General features: G+C 48.3%; 1 protein-coding gene across 5 annotated transcripts in view; it reads left to right on the forward strand.

Annotated features, from left to right (window-relative positions):
* Positions 1-18,533, forward strand: part of EIF2B3 (eukaryotic translation initiation factor 2B subunit gamma) — an 89,050-nt gene that overhangs the window by 25,105 nt on the left and 45,412 nt on the right. For all 5 annotated transcript variants that reach the window (XM_063939438.1, XM_063939439.1, XM_063939440.1 and 2 more), the window contains exons 3-5: positions 10,697-10,839; positions 11,922-12,081; positions 13,003-13,114. In XM_063939438.1, coding sequence (XP_063795508.1) covers positions 10,697-10,839; positions 11,922-12,081; positions 13,003-13,114 — 415 coding nt within the window. The remainder of the gene's footprint in view (positions 1-10,696; positions 10,840-11,921; positions 12,082-13,002; positions 13,115-18,533) is intronic.

An 18,533-nucleotide genomic window follows, 5' to 3' on the forward strand; every position in this document is an offset into this window, starting at 1 on the left:
GTGCCCGGCCGAGGTTGGATGCACACTAGGGGCTCTCCTGAGCCTTTAGAAAGAGAGTATAGAAATTAGGTTTTTTATTTTCAGTGAGACCTGCTGGCAACAGGCTCACTGCAGCGAGGGACTAAGGGGAGAAGAAGCGAACCTGCCTGCTTGCAGCCAGCTTGGGCTTCTTAGGCTACTGGACACCATTAGCTCCAGAGGGATCGACAGCAGGCCCAGCCTTGGTGTTCGGTCCCGAAGCCGCGCGGCCGTCCCCCTTACAGAGCCAGAAGCAAGAAGAGGTCCGGAAAATCGGCGGCAGAAGACATCAGTCTTCACCAAGGTAGCGCACAGCACTGCAGCTGTGCGCCATTGCTCCTCACACACACTTCACACTCCGGTCACTGAGGGTGCAGGGCGCTGGGGGGGGGCGCCCTGAGAAGCAATAATAACACCTTGGCTGGCAAAAATACCACAATATATAGCCCCAGAGGCTATATATGTGGAAAATACCCCTGCCAGAATATAGGAAAAAGCGGGAGAATAGTCCGTGGAAAAGGGGCGGAGCTATCTCCTTCAGCACACTGGCGCCATTTTTCCCTCACAGCTCCGCTGGAAGGAAGCTCCCTGGCTCTCCCCTGCAGTCTACACTACAGAAAAGGGTAAAACAGAGAGGGGGGGCACTAAATTTAGGCACAGTATACATTTATATAGAAAAAGCAGCTATAGGGGACATAACTCAGTTAGTCCCTGCATTATATAGCGCTCTGGTGTGTGCTGGCATACTCTCACTCTGTCCCCCCAAAGGGCTTTTGTGGGTCCTGTCCTCTGTTGGAGCATTCCCTGTGTGTGTGCGGTGTGTCGGTACGGCTGTGTCGACATGTTTGATGAGGATAATAATGTGGAGACGGAGCAGATGCCTTTCGAAGGGATGTCACCCTCTGCGGGGCAGACACCTGAGTGGATGAGCTTATGGAAAGAAATCATCAGGGGCTCTGAAACGCCCGCTACCTCAGACCGCAGACCCAGATGTCGACACTGATACTGACACCAGTGTCGACGACGATGAGTCTAACCTGATGCCCACTAAGGCCATTCACTGCATGATTGAGGCAATGAAAGAGGTGTTACACATTTCTGATATAAATACAGATACCACTAAAAAGGATATTATGTTTGGGGAGAAAAAACTACCCGTAGTTTTTCCCCCATCAGATGAATTAAATGAAGTGTGTGAAGAAGCGTGGGCTTTCCCTGATAAAAAATTGGTAATTCCTAAGAAGGTACTAATGGCGTTCCCTTTCCCGCCAGAGGATAGGTCACGTTGGGAAACACCTAGGGTGGATAAAGCGCTCACACGTTTGTCTAAAAAGGTGGCACTACCGTCTCCGGATACGGCCGCCCTCAAGGAACCTGCTGATAGAAAGCAGGAGGCGATCCTGAAGTCTGTATACACACACTCAGGCATTATACTTAGGCCAGCTATTGCGTCAGCATGGATGTGCAGTGCTGCCGCCGCGTGGTCAGATAAACTGTCAGAAAATATTGACACACTAGACAGAGACACGATCCTGCTAACCATAGACCATATCAAAGACTCAGTCTTATATATGAGAAATGCACAGAGGGAAATCTGCCGGCTGGCATCTAAAGTAAGTGCATTGTCCATTTCTGCTAGCAGAGGCTTATGGACTCGCCAGTGGACAGGAGATGCAGATTCTAAAAGGCACATGGAAGTTTTGCCTTATAAGGGTGAGGAATTATTTGGGGATGGTCTCTCGGACCTTGTTTCCACAGCAACGTCTGGGAAGTCAGCATTTTTACCCCATGTCCCCTCACAGCCTAAGAAGGCGCCGTTTTATCAGGTTCAGTCCTTTCGGACCCAGAAAAACAAGCGTGGAAAAGGCGGGTCTTTTCTGTCCAGAGGCAGAGGTAGGGGAAAAAGGCTGCAACAAACAGCAGGTTCCCAGGAGCAAAAGTCCTCCCCCCGCTTCTTCTTCCAAGTCCGCCGCATGACGGTGGGGCTCCACAGGCGGAGCCAGGTACGGTGGGGGGCCGCCTCAAGAATTTCAGCGATCAGTGGGCTCGCTCACAGGTGGATCCCTGGATCCTTCAAATAGTATCTCAGGGGTACAAACTGGAATTCGAGGCGTCTCCACCCCACCGGTTCCTAAAATCTGCCTTGCCGATTGCTCCCTCAGACAGGGAGGCGGTGCTAGCGGCAATTCACAAGCTGTATTCCCAGCAGGTGATAATCAAGGTACCCCTACTTCAACAAGGCCAGGGTTACTATTCCACACTATTTGTGGTGCCGAAACCGGACGGTTCGGTGAGACCCATTTTAAATTTGAAATCCTTGAACACATACATAAAAAAATTCAAGTTCAAGATGGAATCGCTCAGGGCGGTTATTGCAAGCCTGGACGAGGGGGATTACATGGTATCCCTGGACATCAAGGATGCTTACTTGCATGTCCCCATTTACCATCCTCACCAGGAGTACCTCAGATTTGTGGTACAGGATTGCCATTACCAATTCCAGACGCTGCCGTTTGGACTGTCCACGGCACCGAGGGTATTTACCAAGGTTATGGCGGAAATGATGATACTCCTTCGAAAAAAGGGAGTTTTAATTATCCCGTACTTGGACGATCTCCTAATAAAGGCGAGATCCAAGGAACAGTTGTTGGTGGGAGTAGCACTATCTCAGGAAGTGCTGCACCAGCACGGCTGGATTCTGAATATCCCAAAGTCACAGCTGGTTCCGACGACACGGCTACTGTTCCTGGGTATGATTCTGGATACAGTCCAGAAAAAAGTGTTTCTCCCGGAGGAGAAAGCCAGGGAGTTGTCATCTCTAGTCAGAGACCTCCTGAAACCAAAACAGGTATCGGTGCATCACTGCACGCGGGTCCTGGGAAAGATGGTAGCTTCTTACGAAGCAATTCCCTTCGGCAGGTTCCATGCCAGAATCTTTCAGTGGGACCTATTGGACAAATGGTCCGGATCGCATCTTCAGATGCATCGCTTAATAACCCTGTCTCCAAGAACCAGGGTGTCTCTACTGTGGTGGCTGCAGAGTGCCCATCTTCTAGAGGGCCGCAGGTTCGGCATACAGGACTGGGTCCTGGTGACCACGGATACCAGCCTTCGAGGCTGGGGGGCAGTCACACGGGGAAGAAACTTCCAAGGACTATGGTCGAGTCAGGAGACTTCCCTTCACATAAATATTCTGGAACTAAGGGCCATTTACAATGCCCTAAGTCAAGCAAAACCCCTGCTCCTACACCAGCCGGTGCTGATCCAGTCAGACAACATCACGGCAGTCGCCCATGTAAATCGACAGGGAGGCACAAGAAGCAGGATGGCAATGGCAGAAGCCACAAGAATTCTCCGATGGGCGGAGAATCATGTACTAGCACTGTCAGCAGTGTTCATTCCGGGAGTGGACAACTGGGAAGCAGACTTCCTCAGCAGACACGACCTCCACCCGGGAGAGTGGGGACTTCATCCAGAAGTCTTCCAGATGCTGGTAAACCGTTGGGAAAAACCACAGGTGGACATGATGGCGTCCCGCCTCAACAAAAAGTTAAAAAGATATTGCGCCAGGTCAAGGGACCCTCAGGCGATAGCTGTGGACGCTCTAGTGACACCGTGGGTGTACCAGTCGGTTTATGTGTTCCCTCCTCTGCCTCTCATACCAAAGGTATTGAGAATAATAAGAAAGCGAGGAGTAAACACAATTCTTGTGGTTCCGGATTGGCCAAGACTAGCGTGGTACCCGGAACTTCAAGAGATGATCTCAGAGGACCCGTGGCCTCTGCCGCTCAGACAGGACCTGCTACAGCAGGGGCCCTGTCTGTTCCAAGACTTACCGCGGCTGCGTTTGACGGCATGGCGGTTGAACGCCGGATCCTGAAGGAAAAGGGTATTCCGGAAGAAGTCATTCCTACGCTTATTAAAGCCAGGAAAGATGTTACGGCAAATCATTATCACCGCATATGGCGGAAATATGTTGCATGGTGCGAGGCCAAAAAGGCCCAACAGGGGAATTTCAACTAGGTCGATTTCTGCATTTCCTGCAAGCAGGAGTGAATATGGGCCTAAAACTAGGCTCCATTAAAGTACAGATCTCGGCTCTGTCGATTTTCTTTCAAAAAGAATTCGCTTCAGTACCTGAAGTTCAGACATTTGTGAAAGGAGTGCTGCATATTCAGCCCCCGTTTGTGCCTCCTGTGGCACCTTGGGATCTCAACGTGGTGTTGAGTTTCTTAAAATCACATTGGTTTGAGCCACTAAAAACCGTGGATCTAAAATATCTCGCGTGGAAAGTGGTCATGTTATTGGCCTTGGCTTCAGCCAGGCGAGTGTCAGAATTGGCGGCTTTATCATGTAAAAGCCCTTATCTGATTTTCCATATGGATAGGGCAGAATTGAGGACTCGTCCCCAGTTTCTCCCTAAGGTGGTGTCAGCGTTTCACCTGAACCAGCCTATTGTGGTGCCTGCGGCTACTAGGGATTTGGAGGACTCCAAGTTGCTAGACGTTGTCAGGGCCCTGAAAATATATGTTTCCAGGACGGCTGGTGTCAGAAAATCTGACTCGCTGTTTATCCTGTATGCACCCAACAAGCTGGGTGCTCCTGCTTCTAAGCAGACTATTGCTCGCTGGATTTGTAGTACAATTCAGCTTGCACATTCTGTGGCAGGCCTGCCACAGCCAAAATCTGTAAATGCCCATTCCACAAGGAAGGTGGGCTCATCTTGGGCGGCTGCCCGAGGGGTCTCGGCTTTACAACTTTGCCGAGCAGCTACTTGGTCAGGGGCAAACACGTTTGCAAAATTCTACAAATTTGATACCCTGGCTGAGGAGGACCTGGAGTTCTCTCATTCGGTGCTGCAGAGTCATCCGCACTCTCCCGCCCGTTTGGGAGCTTTGGTGTAATCCCCATGGTCCTTACGGAGTTCCCAGCATCCACTAGGACGTCAGAGAAAATAAGAATTTACTCACCGGTAATTCTATTTCTCGTAGTCCGTAGTGGATGCTGGGCGCCCATCCCAAGTGCGGATTGTCTGCAATACTTGTAAATAGTTATTGCTAACTAATGGGTTATTGTTGAGCCATCTGTTGAGAGGCTCAGTTGTTTTCATACTGTCAAACTGGATATAGTATCACGAGTTGTACGGTGTGATTGGTGTGGCTGGTATGAGTCTTACCCGGGATTCAAAATCCTTCCTTATTATGTCAGCTCGTCCGGGCACAGTGTCCTAACTGAGGCTTGGAGGAGGGTCATAGTGGGAGGAGCCAGTGCACACCAGGTAGTCATAAATCTTTCTAGAGTGCCCAGCCTCCTTCGGAGCCCGCTATTCCCCATGGTCTTACGGAGTTCCCAGCATCCACTACGGACTACGAGAAATAGAATTACCGGTGAGTAAATTCTTATTTTTTCCTACTTATTTATAAGTTGTAATGGGGGTTGTATTCTCATATGACAATGTCTAATGCTTTAACCTGTGACTGACTGCTAGTATGAGTGCTGACTTTTCTGTGTAATGTCAGTCCTGTTCTGACCCTCAATTCACGTGCACTGTGGTCAGATTGATTTCACTTCTGTATTCTCATATATAGGTGATTTTCAGTCACAAATTGTGTAGTCATTAACAGATTATTACCATGTCTGTGAGCGGCAAAAGTGACGAGGAGAATTTATCAAGCACTCCTACATCCCTAACATGCTTATCTTGTAAGACAGGGTTAATTGGTATGGACCAATTGGTCACTTATGAGGGCTTGTGTGCCAACTGTTTTGCTTTTCAGCAAAGTAAAAAACAGGAGTTGGTTCAACCAACAGAGCCACCATGGAATATGTTCGCAAAGACTCTATCTTCAATAGCGGACAGGTTAACTCCGGTAGCACCACCTCAAGGGTTAGGTTACACTATTAAACCATACATGCAGCTCCCTTCCTACGGCTTGGTTCCAGTAGCCTCTACAAGCAACCAAGGGACAGGTAAGACTAAGACAGATACGTCTATGCGGCAGACTACACAAGATGATACAACAGATGATGATACAGTATATTCAAATACTCCGTATGATGATCAGTCGCAGAGTTTTAGTTCAGAAGATGTAGCTGAACTTATTAATGCTGTGAAGGCGGTTCTCTCTTTGGACGAGCCAGCCAAGACAGTGTTAAAATCTAAAGCACCTGTGTTTAAACAAACAAAATCAGTGAAAACTGAATTCCCAGCGTCAGATGAGCTGATGGAAATGATGGATGAGTCTTGGGCGACGCCCAGTAAGAAATATAAGATTCCGAAGAGATGGAATTCTTATTATCCATTTCCAGCTGAGGATTGTTCGAAAAGAGAAGTTCCTCCAAAAGTAGATGCACATGTTCTGCGACTTGTGCATAAATCTGCTTTACCACTGTCCTCTACCGTGCTAAATTATGTCACAGACAGAAGGGTAGATAGCTTTTTGAAAAATGTATTTTCTCTATTAGGAGCAGTGGTAAGACCCGCTATGGCTTCGGCCTGGGTAGCAAAGGCAATGGGTGAATGGATAGAGGAACTAGAGAATGACATCTCCTCTCCTACTACGGAGCAGGAGTATCATTTAAGCCGTTTAAGACAATCTGCCCAATACTTGGAAGAAGCAGCAATTGATATGGGTACAGTTGCTTCTAAAGCTTCAGCCTTGACAGTAGCCGCTCGCAGAGCAGTTTGGCTACGTACCTGGAAAGCAGATGCGGAATCCAAGAAAGAATTGAAAGCATTGCCTTTCGTGGGTAATATATTGTTTGGGAAACCTTTGTCTGATATCCTAGAATCAGAGGCTGAATCAAAGAAGGTCAGATTTCCAGCTACTTATAACCCTAAGTCCAAGGGTTCAAAGTTTCGCTCATTTCGTTGGTAAAGCAAAGCGAAAGCTAAAGAGGAGTCTAAGCAACCCCAGTTCAAAACCAGGGGTAGGAGGCAGTGGGCTAGCAAAAAGCCAGCTTCCAAGCCTGAACAGAAACCATCAGCCTGAGCAGACGGGCCTCCGCCTGGAGGATTCCAGGGTTGGGGGCCGACTCCTTCATTTTGCACACATATGGCAACAGTCAAAACAGATGCTTGGGTGCAGAAGGTGGTATCACAGGGGTATGGGTTCCCATTCAGGAGGCAGCCTCCTCAAAGATTTTTTTGCACCAGCCCGTCTTGTATAGAGTCGAAGGCCAATGCCCTGCAAGAAGCAGTCCAAAAATTACTGCAGTCAGGTGTGATTGTCCCAGTACCTCCATCACAAAGGGGACAGGGGTTTTACTCCAATCTAAAACAAACAGGAGTGGCACTGCGCTATTACTCCAATCTATTTCTGATCCAGAAACCAAATGGGTCATATCGACCAATTCTCAATCTGAAAATGTTGAACAAATACATTTGGATCCCGAAGTTCCACATGGAGACGTTACGCTCCATAATGTTGGCTATGGAACCGGGAGATTACATGGTATCTCTGGATGTACGGGATGTTTACCTACATGTGCCTATAGCACTGTCTCATCAGTGTTACCTCAGGTTTGCCATCCCCCAGGAACATTTTCAGTTCCAAGCCTTGCCCTTCGGGCTAGCAACAGCACCCAGGGTGTTTACCAAGATTATGGTGGTTATGGCAGCTTGTCTGCGCAAACGGGATAAGAATATTCCCATACCTCGACGACCTGTTAATCATAGCTCACTCGCAAGATTTACTTTTGAGCCATCTTCAACAGACAATAGTTTGTTTACAGAGACACGGGTGGCTCATAAATTGGGAAAAGTCGTCTCTGAATTCGTCACAGCGGATGGTTCATTTGGGGGCCATATTGGATTCAGACCTACAGAAAGTTCTCTTACCAGGGAAAAAGATAGTCAAGGTGCAGGTCATGGCTCAGGAAGCGTTACACGCCCAGACAATGTCAGTCCATGCAGCAATGCGACTGTTGGGTCTGATGGTATCAACCTTCAACATGGTGGAATATGCGCAATTCCACTCCAGACCATTGCAGCACCTTATTCTGACCAAATGGAACGGAAATCATGAGATGATAAAAAAGCAGATGATAAAGTTTCCAGTAAACGTAAAAAGGTCTCTAGCGTGGTGGCTACAGACAGACCATTTAAACAAGGGGAGACCCTTTTGGATAAAAGAATGGCAAGTCCTGACAACAGATGCCAGTCTGCAAGGCTGGGGTGCGGTACTCGGAAGCCTGTGGTTCCAGGGAAAATGGACCGTAAGGGAAAGTCGCCTGCCAATAAATCTGTTGGAAATAAGGGCCATTTACTTGGCTCTAGTTCAGCAAAGGACAGTCTGCAAGGAAGACCGGTCCAGATTCGCTCAGACAATGCAACAGCAGTAGCGTACCTCAATCATCAAGGAGGAACTCACAGCAAGAGACTGATGGAGGAAGTAACTCGCATACTAAGGTGGGCAGAATTCCATCTCCCAGCATTGTCAGCAGTATTTGTCCCAGGTGTACTGAACTGGGAAGCGGATTTTCTCAGTCGACACACCATTCAGGAAACCGAATGGGCATTACACCCAGAAGTGTTTCAGACACTAGTGAACAGATGGGGTCTACCAGAGATAGACCTCATGGCGTCTCGTCTAAACAACAAAGTTCCAAGGTACGGATCGAGAACAAGGGACCCAGGAGCGGTCCTTGTAGACGCACTGTCAGTAGAATGGAAATTTCATCTGGCATATCTGTTCCCTCCAATATCTCTGTTACCCAGAGTAGTGAGAAAGATAAAGCAAGCAAAGGGAGCAATAATTCTAATAGCTCCAGCTTGGCCAAGAAGGCATTGGTACACAGATCCTCTGAGGATGTCCGTGGAAGCACCAATATTGCTCCCTCAACGTCCAGATCTGCCAATGCAGGGTCCTTGTTGTCACAGCCATCTGATTGCCTGTCTTTGACGGCGTGGCTGTTGAAACCTCTATCTTAGAAGCAAGAGGATTTTCGAAACAAGTAATCCAAACTATGCTTAGAGCAAGAAAGCCTTCTTCAGCTCGCCTGTATCATAGAATATGGCAAGCCTATATTCATTGGTGTACTGGAAAAAATTTGAATCCAAGATCTTTTAAAGTATCCAGGATTTTGGATTTCCTTCAAGCAGGATTGGATAAAGGTTTGAAAGTGGCTTCCTTGAGAGTTCAAGTATCAGCATTAACTGTATGGTTTCAGAGAGAGATTGCTGATTTACAGGATGTACGTACTTTTTTTCAGGGAGTTGTGCATATTCAGCCTCCGTTTGTTCCTCCTGCAGCTCCCTGGGATCTGAATTTAGTTCTTAAATTCCTCCAGGGTCCTCCGTTTGAACCGCTTAAGAGAGCAGATCTTAAATGGTTAACGGCTAAAGTACTTTTTTCTACTGGCAATGGCGTCAGCCAAAAGAGTTTCAGATTTGGGAGCGTTATCGTGTAAGACTCCTTTCCTGAGTTTTTTTCCAGACAGAGCAGTTCTCAGAACGAGATCTGGTTATCTTCCAAAGGTGGTTTCAAAGTTTCACCTAAATGAAGAGATTGTAGTCCCATCTTTTCAGGTATCGGGACTATCTGCGGGAGAAGCGTCGCTGGACGTGGTCCGAGCTTTAAGAATCTACATAGATCGTACTAGTGCCATCAGGAAAACAGATTCTCTCTTCATCCTCTACGGATTTCATAGAAGAGGATGGCCTGCTAGTAAACAGACGCTGGCGAGATGGCTCTGAATGGTAATATCAGAAGCTTATTCTCATGCAGATCTCCCTACTCCGGCTAATGTCTCTGCACACTCTACACGTAGGTAGGTCCTTCATGGGCAGCACAACAGGGTGCTTCAGCAGAACAGATATGTAAGGCAGCCACATGGTCTTCCATAAACACATACATCAGACATTATGCCTTGGATACTTTTGCCTCTCATGACGCAGACTTCGGGTGAAAGTCCTCCTGTGTAATTAGGAGCGTCCCCACCACTAAAATTGGCTTTGGGAATCCCAATGTTATCCTGTGGACCCAGCCAGAGAAATAGACGTTATGGTAAGAACTTACCGTTGATAACGTGATTTCTCTTATGTCCACAGGGATCCCACCCTGACGCACCTGATTTGAGGATCTTGACAATCACTAAACCTCTTCCTTCTTGTATGGAAGGGTGTGCATGTGTGTTCTTATCGCCTAAACAGGTCTCTACCTGATGATCCTGTCTAAATCGCTGTGGAAAGAACTGATTTGACTGAGTCAGTGGGCGGGACTATATGGTGAGGCCCCGATGCATCCTGGGAGGCCAGAAAGCTCGTGACCGTGTTGGTGCCATTTCCGCTGTCGCTCAACCATATCCCAATGTTATCCTGTGGATACCTGTGGACATAAGAGAAATCACGTTATCAACGATAAGTTCTTACCATAACGTCTATTTTAGTGACCACTATACAGAGAGCAGGGCCAAATGGACGGATTACAAATGGTTTCAAATTACAATAAATTAATTGTCCCTTATGTGGAATATTCAATTTTTTCTATGGGCGTCCTGAAGGGTGTGGACATGCTGTAAGACGTCGTGCTTGGGATATACACAGGTCTGTCTTGAGAAGTAACAAATAGAGAATGGACAAAGGAGATACATGGTTTCTATGTTTGTACATTGTTAGATCCTGTCACCTGCTCTTAGTAGTGTCTGTACCCTCCTGATACTGTTTCTGTCTTCTCAGAGGTTATTGTGGTGACTACTCGAGAGGTTCAGAAATATGTTCCAGACATGAAAATGAAGGTGGACGTTGTGTGTCTGCCTGAGGACAAGGCATCCGAGATGGGAACAGCAGATTCATTGCGTTACATCTATTCAAAGATCAAGGTAAACCACAACCTGAGGAACATGTTTGATGCTCTCATGCCTAAATGTATATTTCACATTCCCGAAGTATATTCCTTCTACATCTCTCCTCTGATGAGGCGAGGGAGCAGTCAGAGATACAGATTTAGCCTAGCATGTCCAAAAAGCAGCAGTTCCGCAGTCATCCGAAGTTTTTATATCCCCAAATGAGGCAATTGCGGGACCCGATACATGTATCCCCCAACTTAGCCCCACGCCCTACCGTGACCGGTCCCACCCCCTTTCTCAAGAGAACAGCACACCCCATCACCACCTGGTCCGTCTTGGCTCCACCCCAACCACTCCCACTCAGACGCAGCTGGGTCGCACCATCCCCACCCCTTGTGGTTCTGTCCTGAGCCCATCTCCATCTGTGTCTCCGCCCCCCCCCCCCCCACCACCACCAGCACCACCACGCCCCCCATACTTACCCCACTGGCTGGACCTGCTACCCTGTATCCCTTGCAGTTGGAGTTTGCCTCCACCCTGCACATTGAGGAGACTGGGCAGACTTACACATTTATTATATAAAGCATATCAAGCAATAGCATGCATCAGTTACAGTCAGTAAGCTGCGGATAGTTTGTGTGTGCTTTTATCACTGCTGACCTCATCAGTGGGCTGTCCCAGCACTGCGCGCTACACATTTAAAAAGACAAAGTAGCCAATCACTATAGAGGTGATGTCACCATTATACATTTATGCAATCATTATAAAATGCAAACAAATGAGAAACTGATTCATACAACATCATATAGAATAAAAGATGGGTACTCTCCCTCTATGCATTATTCTTTTATATGATGTTGTATACATCAGATCTCTTTATTTGCATTATGCATGAGGGAATCAAGGGGTGTAAGTGATGTTCTAGGTGCTGCTTGAGCGCGATTGGCTGCATTTTGGGTGTGGTCTATCTCGTCACGGGTTGAGAGATTAGAAGAAACAGACATTCTTCTTACAGTACATGTAACCCGTTTCCTGTCATGGAACATTAAAGTGCAGTTGGATATTAGAGAAGTTCTGTATGTGTGACCCTTTTCCATGCGCTCTATCTCCATCAGAGCGATGTTCTGATTGTCAGCTGTGACCTGATAACAGAGGTGGCGCTGCACGAGGTTGTTGACCTGTTCCGGGCGCACAATGCCACTCTCTCCATGCTGATGGGGAAAGCGTCAGAGCCCAGCGAGCACATTCCTGGACAGAAAGGGAAACAGAAAGCCGGTGAGTCTTTTTCTCCCAGGTTACTGCCATTCGCTTGTATGCCAGCAAAAGTGAGAAAATGCTGTTCTGATTGTAAATTCCGTTAATATTACAGTTTCAGCCTCTGCGGACTAGAAGCGGTCATAGCGATGAACATAGTCCTCTGTTATTGATGAGAATAATATGCTGTATTCGCTGTGGGGGTCTATTGATTATAACATTTTGTAAAGGTCCTGAAAATTACAGCTCCATATAGCTTGATTTGGAATGTGTTTTAGAACAGATTCCAGGACATTGGGGTCAGTTCAATTTGCCGACCGTTGAATAGCGCCAGGAATTAGCTCTCATCGCTGTTCAATTCTCTGCTCATGTTAAGTCGGTGAATGCCCGTTCTCCCAGACTTAACAGGTTGATTTGTCAGGAGAACGGGCATTCTCCGACTTAACTGCCCGGCGCGATGCTGATTCCCGACAGAATCAGCCTCGCGCCAGCACTTTTGTCGGAATCCTGCTCTCACCCCCCGGGGGTGCGTGAGGAATTCCCGACCGTTAAGTGTCATATGGCGCTGTATTGAAAAGCCCCGGGAGCTAATTCCCTGCGCTATTCAACTGTCAGCAAATTGAAGTGCCCCCATTGACTCAGACAGAAGTCTGTCCCCATAAATGTAAGGAGATATAACACTTTACCTCTGGTTTCAGACCCGGCCTTTCAAATGCGCGTTCTCTTCATAAGTAGCCTGCTATATGTGCTTCGTAAATAGTGTGATACTTAATTCTGCCTTACACATGTGGAACCATCTAATTCTGTATGGTTTAAGGACAGAATCGTTTTGATAAATTGACCCCTAAGTAATTATAGCTGTGCAGTAGACCTGTTTACTAATGATCGATCAGAGAGGGTAATTGCCCTCATTGTAATGATCACTCCCCTCTCTGTTGCCAGTGGAAGAGCGAGATTTCATCGGAGTGGATGACAGTGGATCCCGACTGCTGTTATTGGCAAACGAGGAGGACTTGGACGATGGTCTGAATTTGAAGAGGTCCATCTTCCAGAGGTGGGTCGGAGTCCCCCATTCACACACTACGGATGGTGTAATGGTTAGCATTACTGCCTCACAGCACTGAGGTCATGGGTTCGATTCCCACCATGGCCCTAACTATGTGGAGTTTGTATATTCTCCCCGTGTTTGTGTGGGCTTCCTCGGGGTACTTCGGTTTCCTCCCACATTCCAAAAATATGCTGGTAGGTTAATTGGCTCCCAACAAAATTAACCCTAGCATGAATGTGTGTGTACATGTGATAGGGAATATAGATTGTAAGCTCCACTGGGGCAGGAACTGATGTGAATGGCTAAGTATTCTCTGTAAAGTGCTGCGTAATATGTGTGCGCTATATAAATAAGTGGTAATAAATAATAAAATATACACTGGAGGGATGTAATCACCCATATTACTTGTGTGGATGATGTAAGGAATCACCCAGATCACAGGAGTGGAGGACACAGGTCACCTAGGAAGGGGGACCGGAGAGTGTCTAAGTAGATATATGATATGACATGTACAGATGGGTCCACGGTTATCTTGGCTAGTTTGCTGCACCTAGGCACAACATGGTTTATTTACATAAACCCTTCATCTATTGTTCTCCGCTACAATACAGAGAACAATACAGCAGGGGATTAAGTCATTACAAAAGGGGATTAAATCCGACTGCCCAGTCTCAGTTAATCCTATTAAAGGTCAAGATAAACATGGACCCATCTGTAGTCACATTTAATCCCTCATATATTGTCATGGTAAGAGAGTACTGTCCTTGTTTTATACACTGCTACTCCCACATCATTCTGTGTCCATGTGATGACTGCAATAATATATATATCTCCTATTTCTCTGACGTCCTAGTGGATGCTGGGGACTCCGTAAGGACCATGGGGAATAGACGGCTCCGCAGGAGACTGGGCACATCTAAAGAAAGATTTAGGTCTATCTGGTGTGCACTGGCTCCTCCCCCTAAGACCCTCCTCCAAGCCTCGGTTAGATTTCTGTGCCCGGCCGAGCTGGATGCACACTAGGGGCTCTCCTGAGCTCCTAGAAAGAAAGTATAGTTTAGGTTTTTTATTTTACAGTGAGACCTGCTGGCAACAGGCTCACTGCAGCGAGGGACTAAGGGGAGAAGAAGCGAACCTACCTAAGTGGTGGTAGCTTGGGCTTCTTAGGCTACTGGACACCATTAGCTCCAGAGGGATCGCACACAGGACCCGACCTCGTCGTCCGTTCCCGGAGCCGCGCCGCCGTCCCCCTTACAGAGCCAGAAGCAAGAAGGTCCGGAAAAATCGGCGGCTGAAGACTTCTGTCTTCTCCAAGGTAGCGCACAGCACTGCAGCTGTGCGCCATTGCTCCTCATGCACACCACACACTTCGGTCACTGATGGGTGCAGGGCGCTGGGGGGGGGGCGCCCTGAGCAGCAATATTAACACCTTGGCTGGCAAAACTGACACCATATATAGCCCCAGAGGCTATATAGGTGTATATTACCCCTGCCAGAATAACACAAAAAGCGGGAGAAAGCCCGCCGAAAAAGGGGCGGAGCCATCTCCCTCAGCACACTGGCGCCATTTTCCCTCACAGCTCCGTTGGAAGGATCGCTCCCTGGCTGTCCCCTGCTACAGAAAGGGTAAAAAAGAGAGGGGGGGCACAAATTTAGGCGCAGTATAATATATATATGCAGCTATAAGGGAAAACACTCTTTATAGGTGATATCCCTGTGGATATAGCGCTCTGGTGTGTGCTGGCATACTCTCCCTCTGTCTCCCCAAAGGGCTTTGTGGGGTACTGTCCTCTGTCAGAGCATTCCCTGTGTGTGTGCTGTGTGTCGGTACCGCTGTGTCGACATGTATGATGAGGAAAATGATGTGGAGGCAGGGCAAATGCCTGTAAATGTGCTGTCACCCCCTGAGGGGCCGACACCTGGGTGGATGGACTTATGGAAGGAATTACGTGACAGTGTCAGCTCCTTACATAAAAGGTTTGACGACATAGGACAGCCGGCTACTCAGCTTGTGACTGTTCCAGCGTCTCAAATGTCATCAGGGGCTTTAAAACGCCCGCTACCTTAGATGGCAGACACAGATGTCGACACGGATACCGACTCCAGTGTCGACGACGATGAGACTAGTGTACCCTCCAATAGGTCCACCCGTTACATGATTGAGGCAATGAAAAATGTATTACACATTTCTGATAGTACCCCAGGTACCACAAAAAAAAAAAAAAAAAAAGAAGGCACCGTATTATCAAGTACAGTCCTTTCGGCCCCATAAACACAAGAGGGCGCGAGGCGCATCCTTTCTGCCGAGAGGCAAAGGTAGAGGGAAAAAGCTGCAGCATACAGCCAGTTCCCAAGAGCAAAAGTCCTCCCCCGCGTCCGGTAAGTCCACAGCATGACGCTGGGGCTTCACAGGCAGATCCGGGTACGGTGGGGGCCCGTCTCAGGAATTTCAGCACACAGTGGGCTCTCTCACAGGTGGATCCCTGGGCCCTTCAAGTAGTATCTCAGGGGTACAGGCTGGAATTCGAGACGTCTCCCCCCCGCCGTTTTCTAAAATCTGCCTTACCAGCAACTCCCTCTGCCAGGGAGGCAGTGTTGGTGGCTATCCAAAAACTGTATTCACAGCAAGTGATTGTCAAGGTACCCCTCCTTCAGCAAGGGAAGGGTGACTATTCCACAATGTTTGTGATACTGAAACCGGACGGTTCGGTGAGACCCATCTTAAATTTAAAATCCTTGAACACTTATATCAAAAGGTTCAAGTTCAAGATAGAATCGCTCAGGGCGGTTATTGCGAGCCTGGACGAGGGGGATTACATGGACTCCCTGGACATCAAGGATGCGTACCTGCATGTCCCCATTTACCCTCCTCACCAGGAGTACCTCAGATTTGTGGTACAGGACTGTCACTATCAGTTCTTTACCAAGGTAATGGCCGAAATGATGATACTCCTTCGCAAGAAGGGAGTTTTAATTATCCCGTACTTGGACGATCTCCTGATAAAGGCGAGGTCCAAGGAACAGTTGGTAGTGGGGGTAGCACTTTCTCGGGAAGTGCTACAACAGCACGGCTGGATTCTCAATATTCCAAAGTCACAGCTGGTCCCGACGACACGCCTTCTGTTCCTGGGAATGATTCTGGACACAGACCAGAAAAAAGTGTTTCTTCCAGTGGAAAAAGCCGAGGAGTTGTCATCTCTAGTCAGAGACCTCCTAAAACCGGGACAGGTGTCGGTACATCAATGCACACGAGTCCTGGGAAAAATGGTAGCTTCGTACGAAGCGATTCCATTCGGAAGGTTCCACGCAAGGACTTTCCAGTGGGACCTGTTGGACAAATGGTCCGGGTCCCATCTCCAGATGCAACAGCGGATAACCCTGTCGGCAAGGACCAGGGTGTCGCTGCTGTGGTGGCTGCAGAGGGCTCATCTACTAGAGCAGTGATTTTCAACCTTTTTTTTACTCGCGGCACACCGAACAATATTTTAAAATTGCCAAGGCACACCATCAGATCACCCAAACACACATTGGCCCTCACAGTAAAAAAAAAAAATCCACACATACATTGGCCTACACAGAAAATACACTCCTATTGTTCCCCCCCATAAATCCTATTGCTCCCCACAGGAAAAATTACATAACAAATATTAGCCCCTACCGGTCAGCTGTCCTCCTCCCTGTCCCTCAGTGGCGGGGGTTGTTCATAGTGGAGTGCTGCAAATACTGAGTAGCGGGCGGTCGGGCAGGTGTGGATGTGGGTGAGCAAGGAAAGCTGTGTATGCAGGCGTGATCTGGAAGTTGTGTATGCAGGGGGGTGGGCTGGCTGAGTGATGAGACGCGGTGGCCGTGACCTATGATATAACACCGCCGCATCACCAAGGCATAGGTCATGGCCGGACTGATCCTTTAAGAAGAGCCCGGGCCAACAGTTCATTCTGAAGGTGCAGGAAGCTGCTCTGGCTCCGCGGCACACCTTGCAACTGGTCGTGGCACACTAGTGTGCCACGGCACACTGGTTGAAAAAGCCTGTACTAGAGGGTCGCAGATTCGGAATACAGGACTGGGTCCTGGTGACCACTGAACCAGCCTTCGGGGCAGTCACACAGGGAAGAAATTTCCAAGGACTGTGGTCAAATCAGGAGATTTCGCTTCACATAAATATTCTAGAGCTAAGGGCCATTTACAATGCCCTAAGCCAAGCAAGGCCCCTGCTTCAGAACCAGCCGGTACTGATCCAATCAGACAACATCACGGCGGTCGCCCATGTAAACAGACAGGGCGGCACAAGAAGCAGGAGGGCAATGGCAGAAGCCACAAGTATTCTCCGATGGGCGGAAAATCATGTGTTAGCACTGACAGCAGTGTTCATTCCGGGAGTGGACAACTGGGAAGCAGACTTCCTCAGCAGGCACGACCTCCACCCGGGAGAATGGGGACTTCATCCAGAAGTCTTCCAAATGCTGGTAAACCGGTGGGAAAGACCACAGGTGGACATGATGGCATCCCGCCTCAACAAAAAGCTAAAAAGATATTGCGCCAGGTCAAGGGACCCTCAGGCGAAAGCTGTGGACGCTCTAGTAACACCGTGGGTGTACCAGTCGGTTTATGTGTTTCCTCCTCTGCCTCTCATTCCCAAGGTACTGAGAATAATACGAAGGCGAGGAGTGAAAACTATACTCGTGGTTCCGGATTGGCCAAGAAGAGCTTGGTACCCGGAACTTCAAGAGATGCTTTCAGAGGACCCTTGGCCTCTGCCGCTCAGACAGGACCTGCTGCAGCAGGGGCCCTGTTTGTTCCAAGACTTACCGCGGCTGCGTTTGACGGCATGGCGGTTGAACACCGGATCCTGAAGGAAAAGGGCATTCCGGAGGAAGTCATCCCTACCCTGATCAAAGCCAGGAAGGATGTCACCGTAAAACATTATCACCGCATTTGGCGGAAATATGTTGCTTGGTGTGAGGCCAGGAAGGCCCCAATGGAGGAATTTCAACTGGGTCGATTCCTGCATTTCCTGCAAGCAGGGGTGACGTTGGGCCTCAAATTGGGGTCCATTAAGGTCCAGATTTCGGCCCTGTCGATTTTCTTCCAGAAAGAACTGGCTTCTCTGCCTGAAGTTCAGACTTTTGTCAAAGGAGTTCTGCGTATTCAGCCTCCTTTTGTGCCCCCAGTGGCACCTTGAGATCTCAATGTGGTTTTGGAGTTCCTGAAATCACATTGGTTTGAACCACTTAAGACTGTGGATTTGAAATATCTCACGTGGAAAGTGGTCTTGCTGTTGGCTCTGGCTTCGGCCAGGCGTGTGTCAGAATTGGCGGCTTTGTCCTATAATCTGATTTTCCATATGGATAGGGCAGAGTTGAGGACTCATCCTCAGTTTCTCCCGAAGGTGGTATCAGCGTTTCACTTGAACCAGCCTATTGTGGTG

This window comes from Pseudophryne corroboree, chromosome 9 (genome assembly GCF_028390025.1).
Source record: "Pseudophryne corroboree isolate aPseCor3 chromosome 9, aPseCor3.hap2, whole genome shotgun sequence".
Taxonomy (NCBI): domain Eukaryota; kingdom Metazoa; phylum Chordata; class Amphibia; order Anura; family Myobatrachidae; genus Pseudophryne; species Pseudophryne corroboree.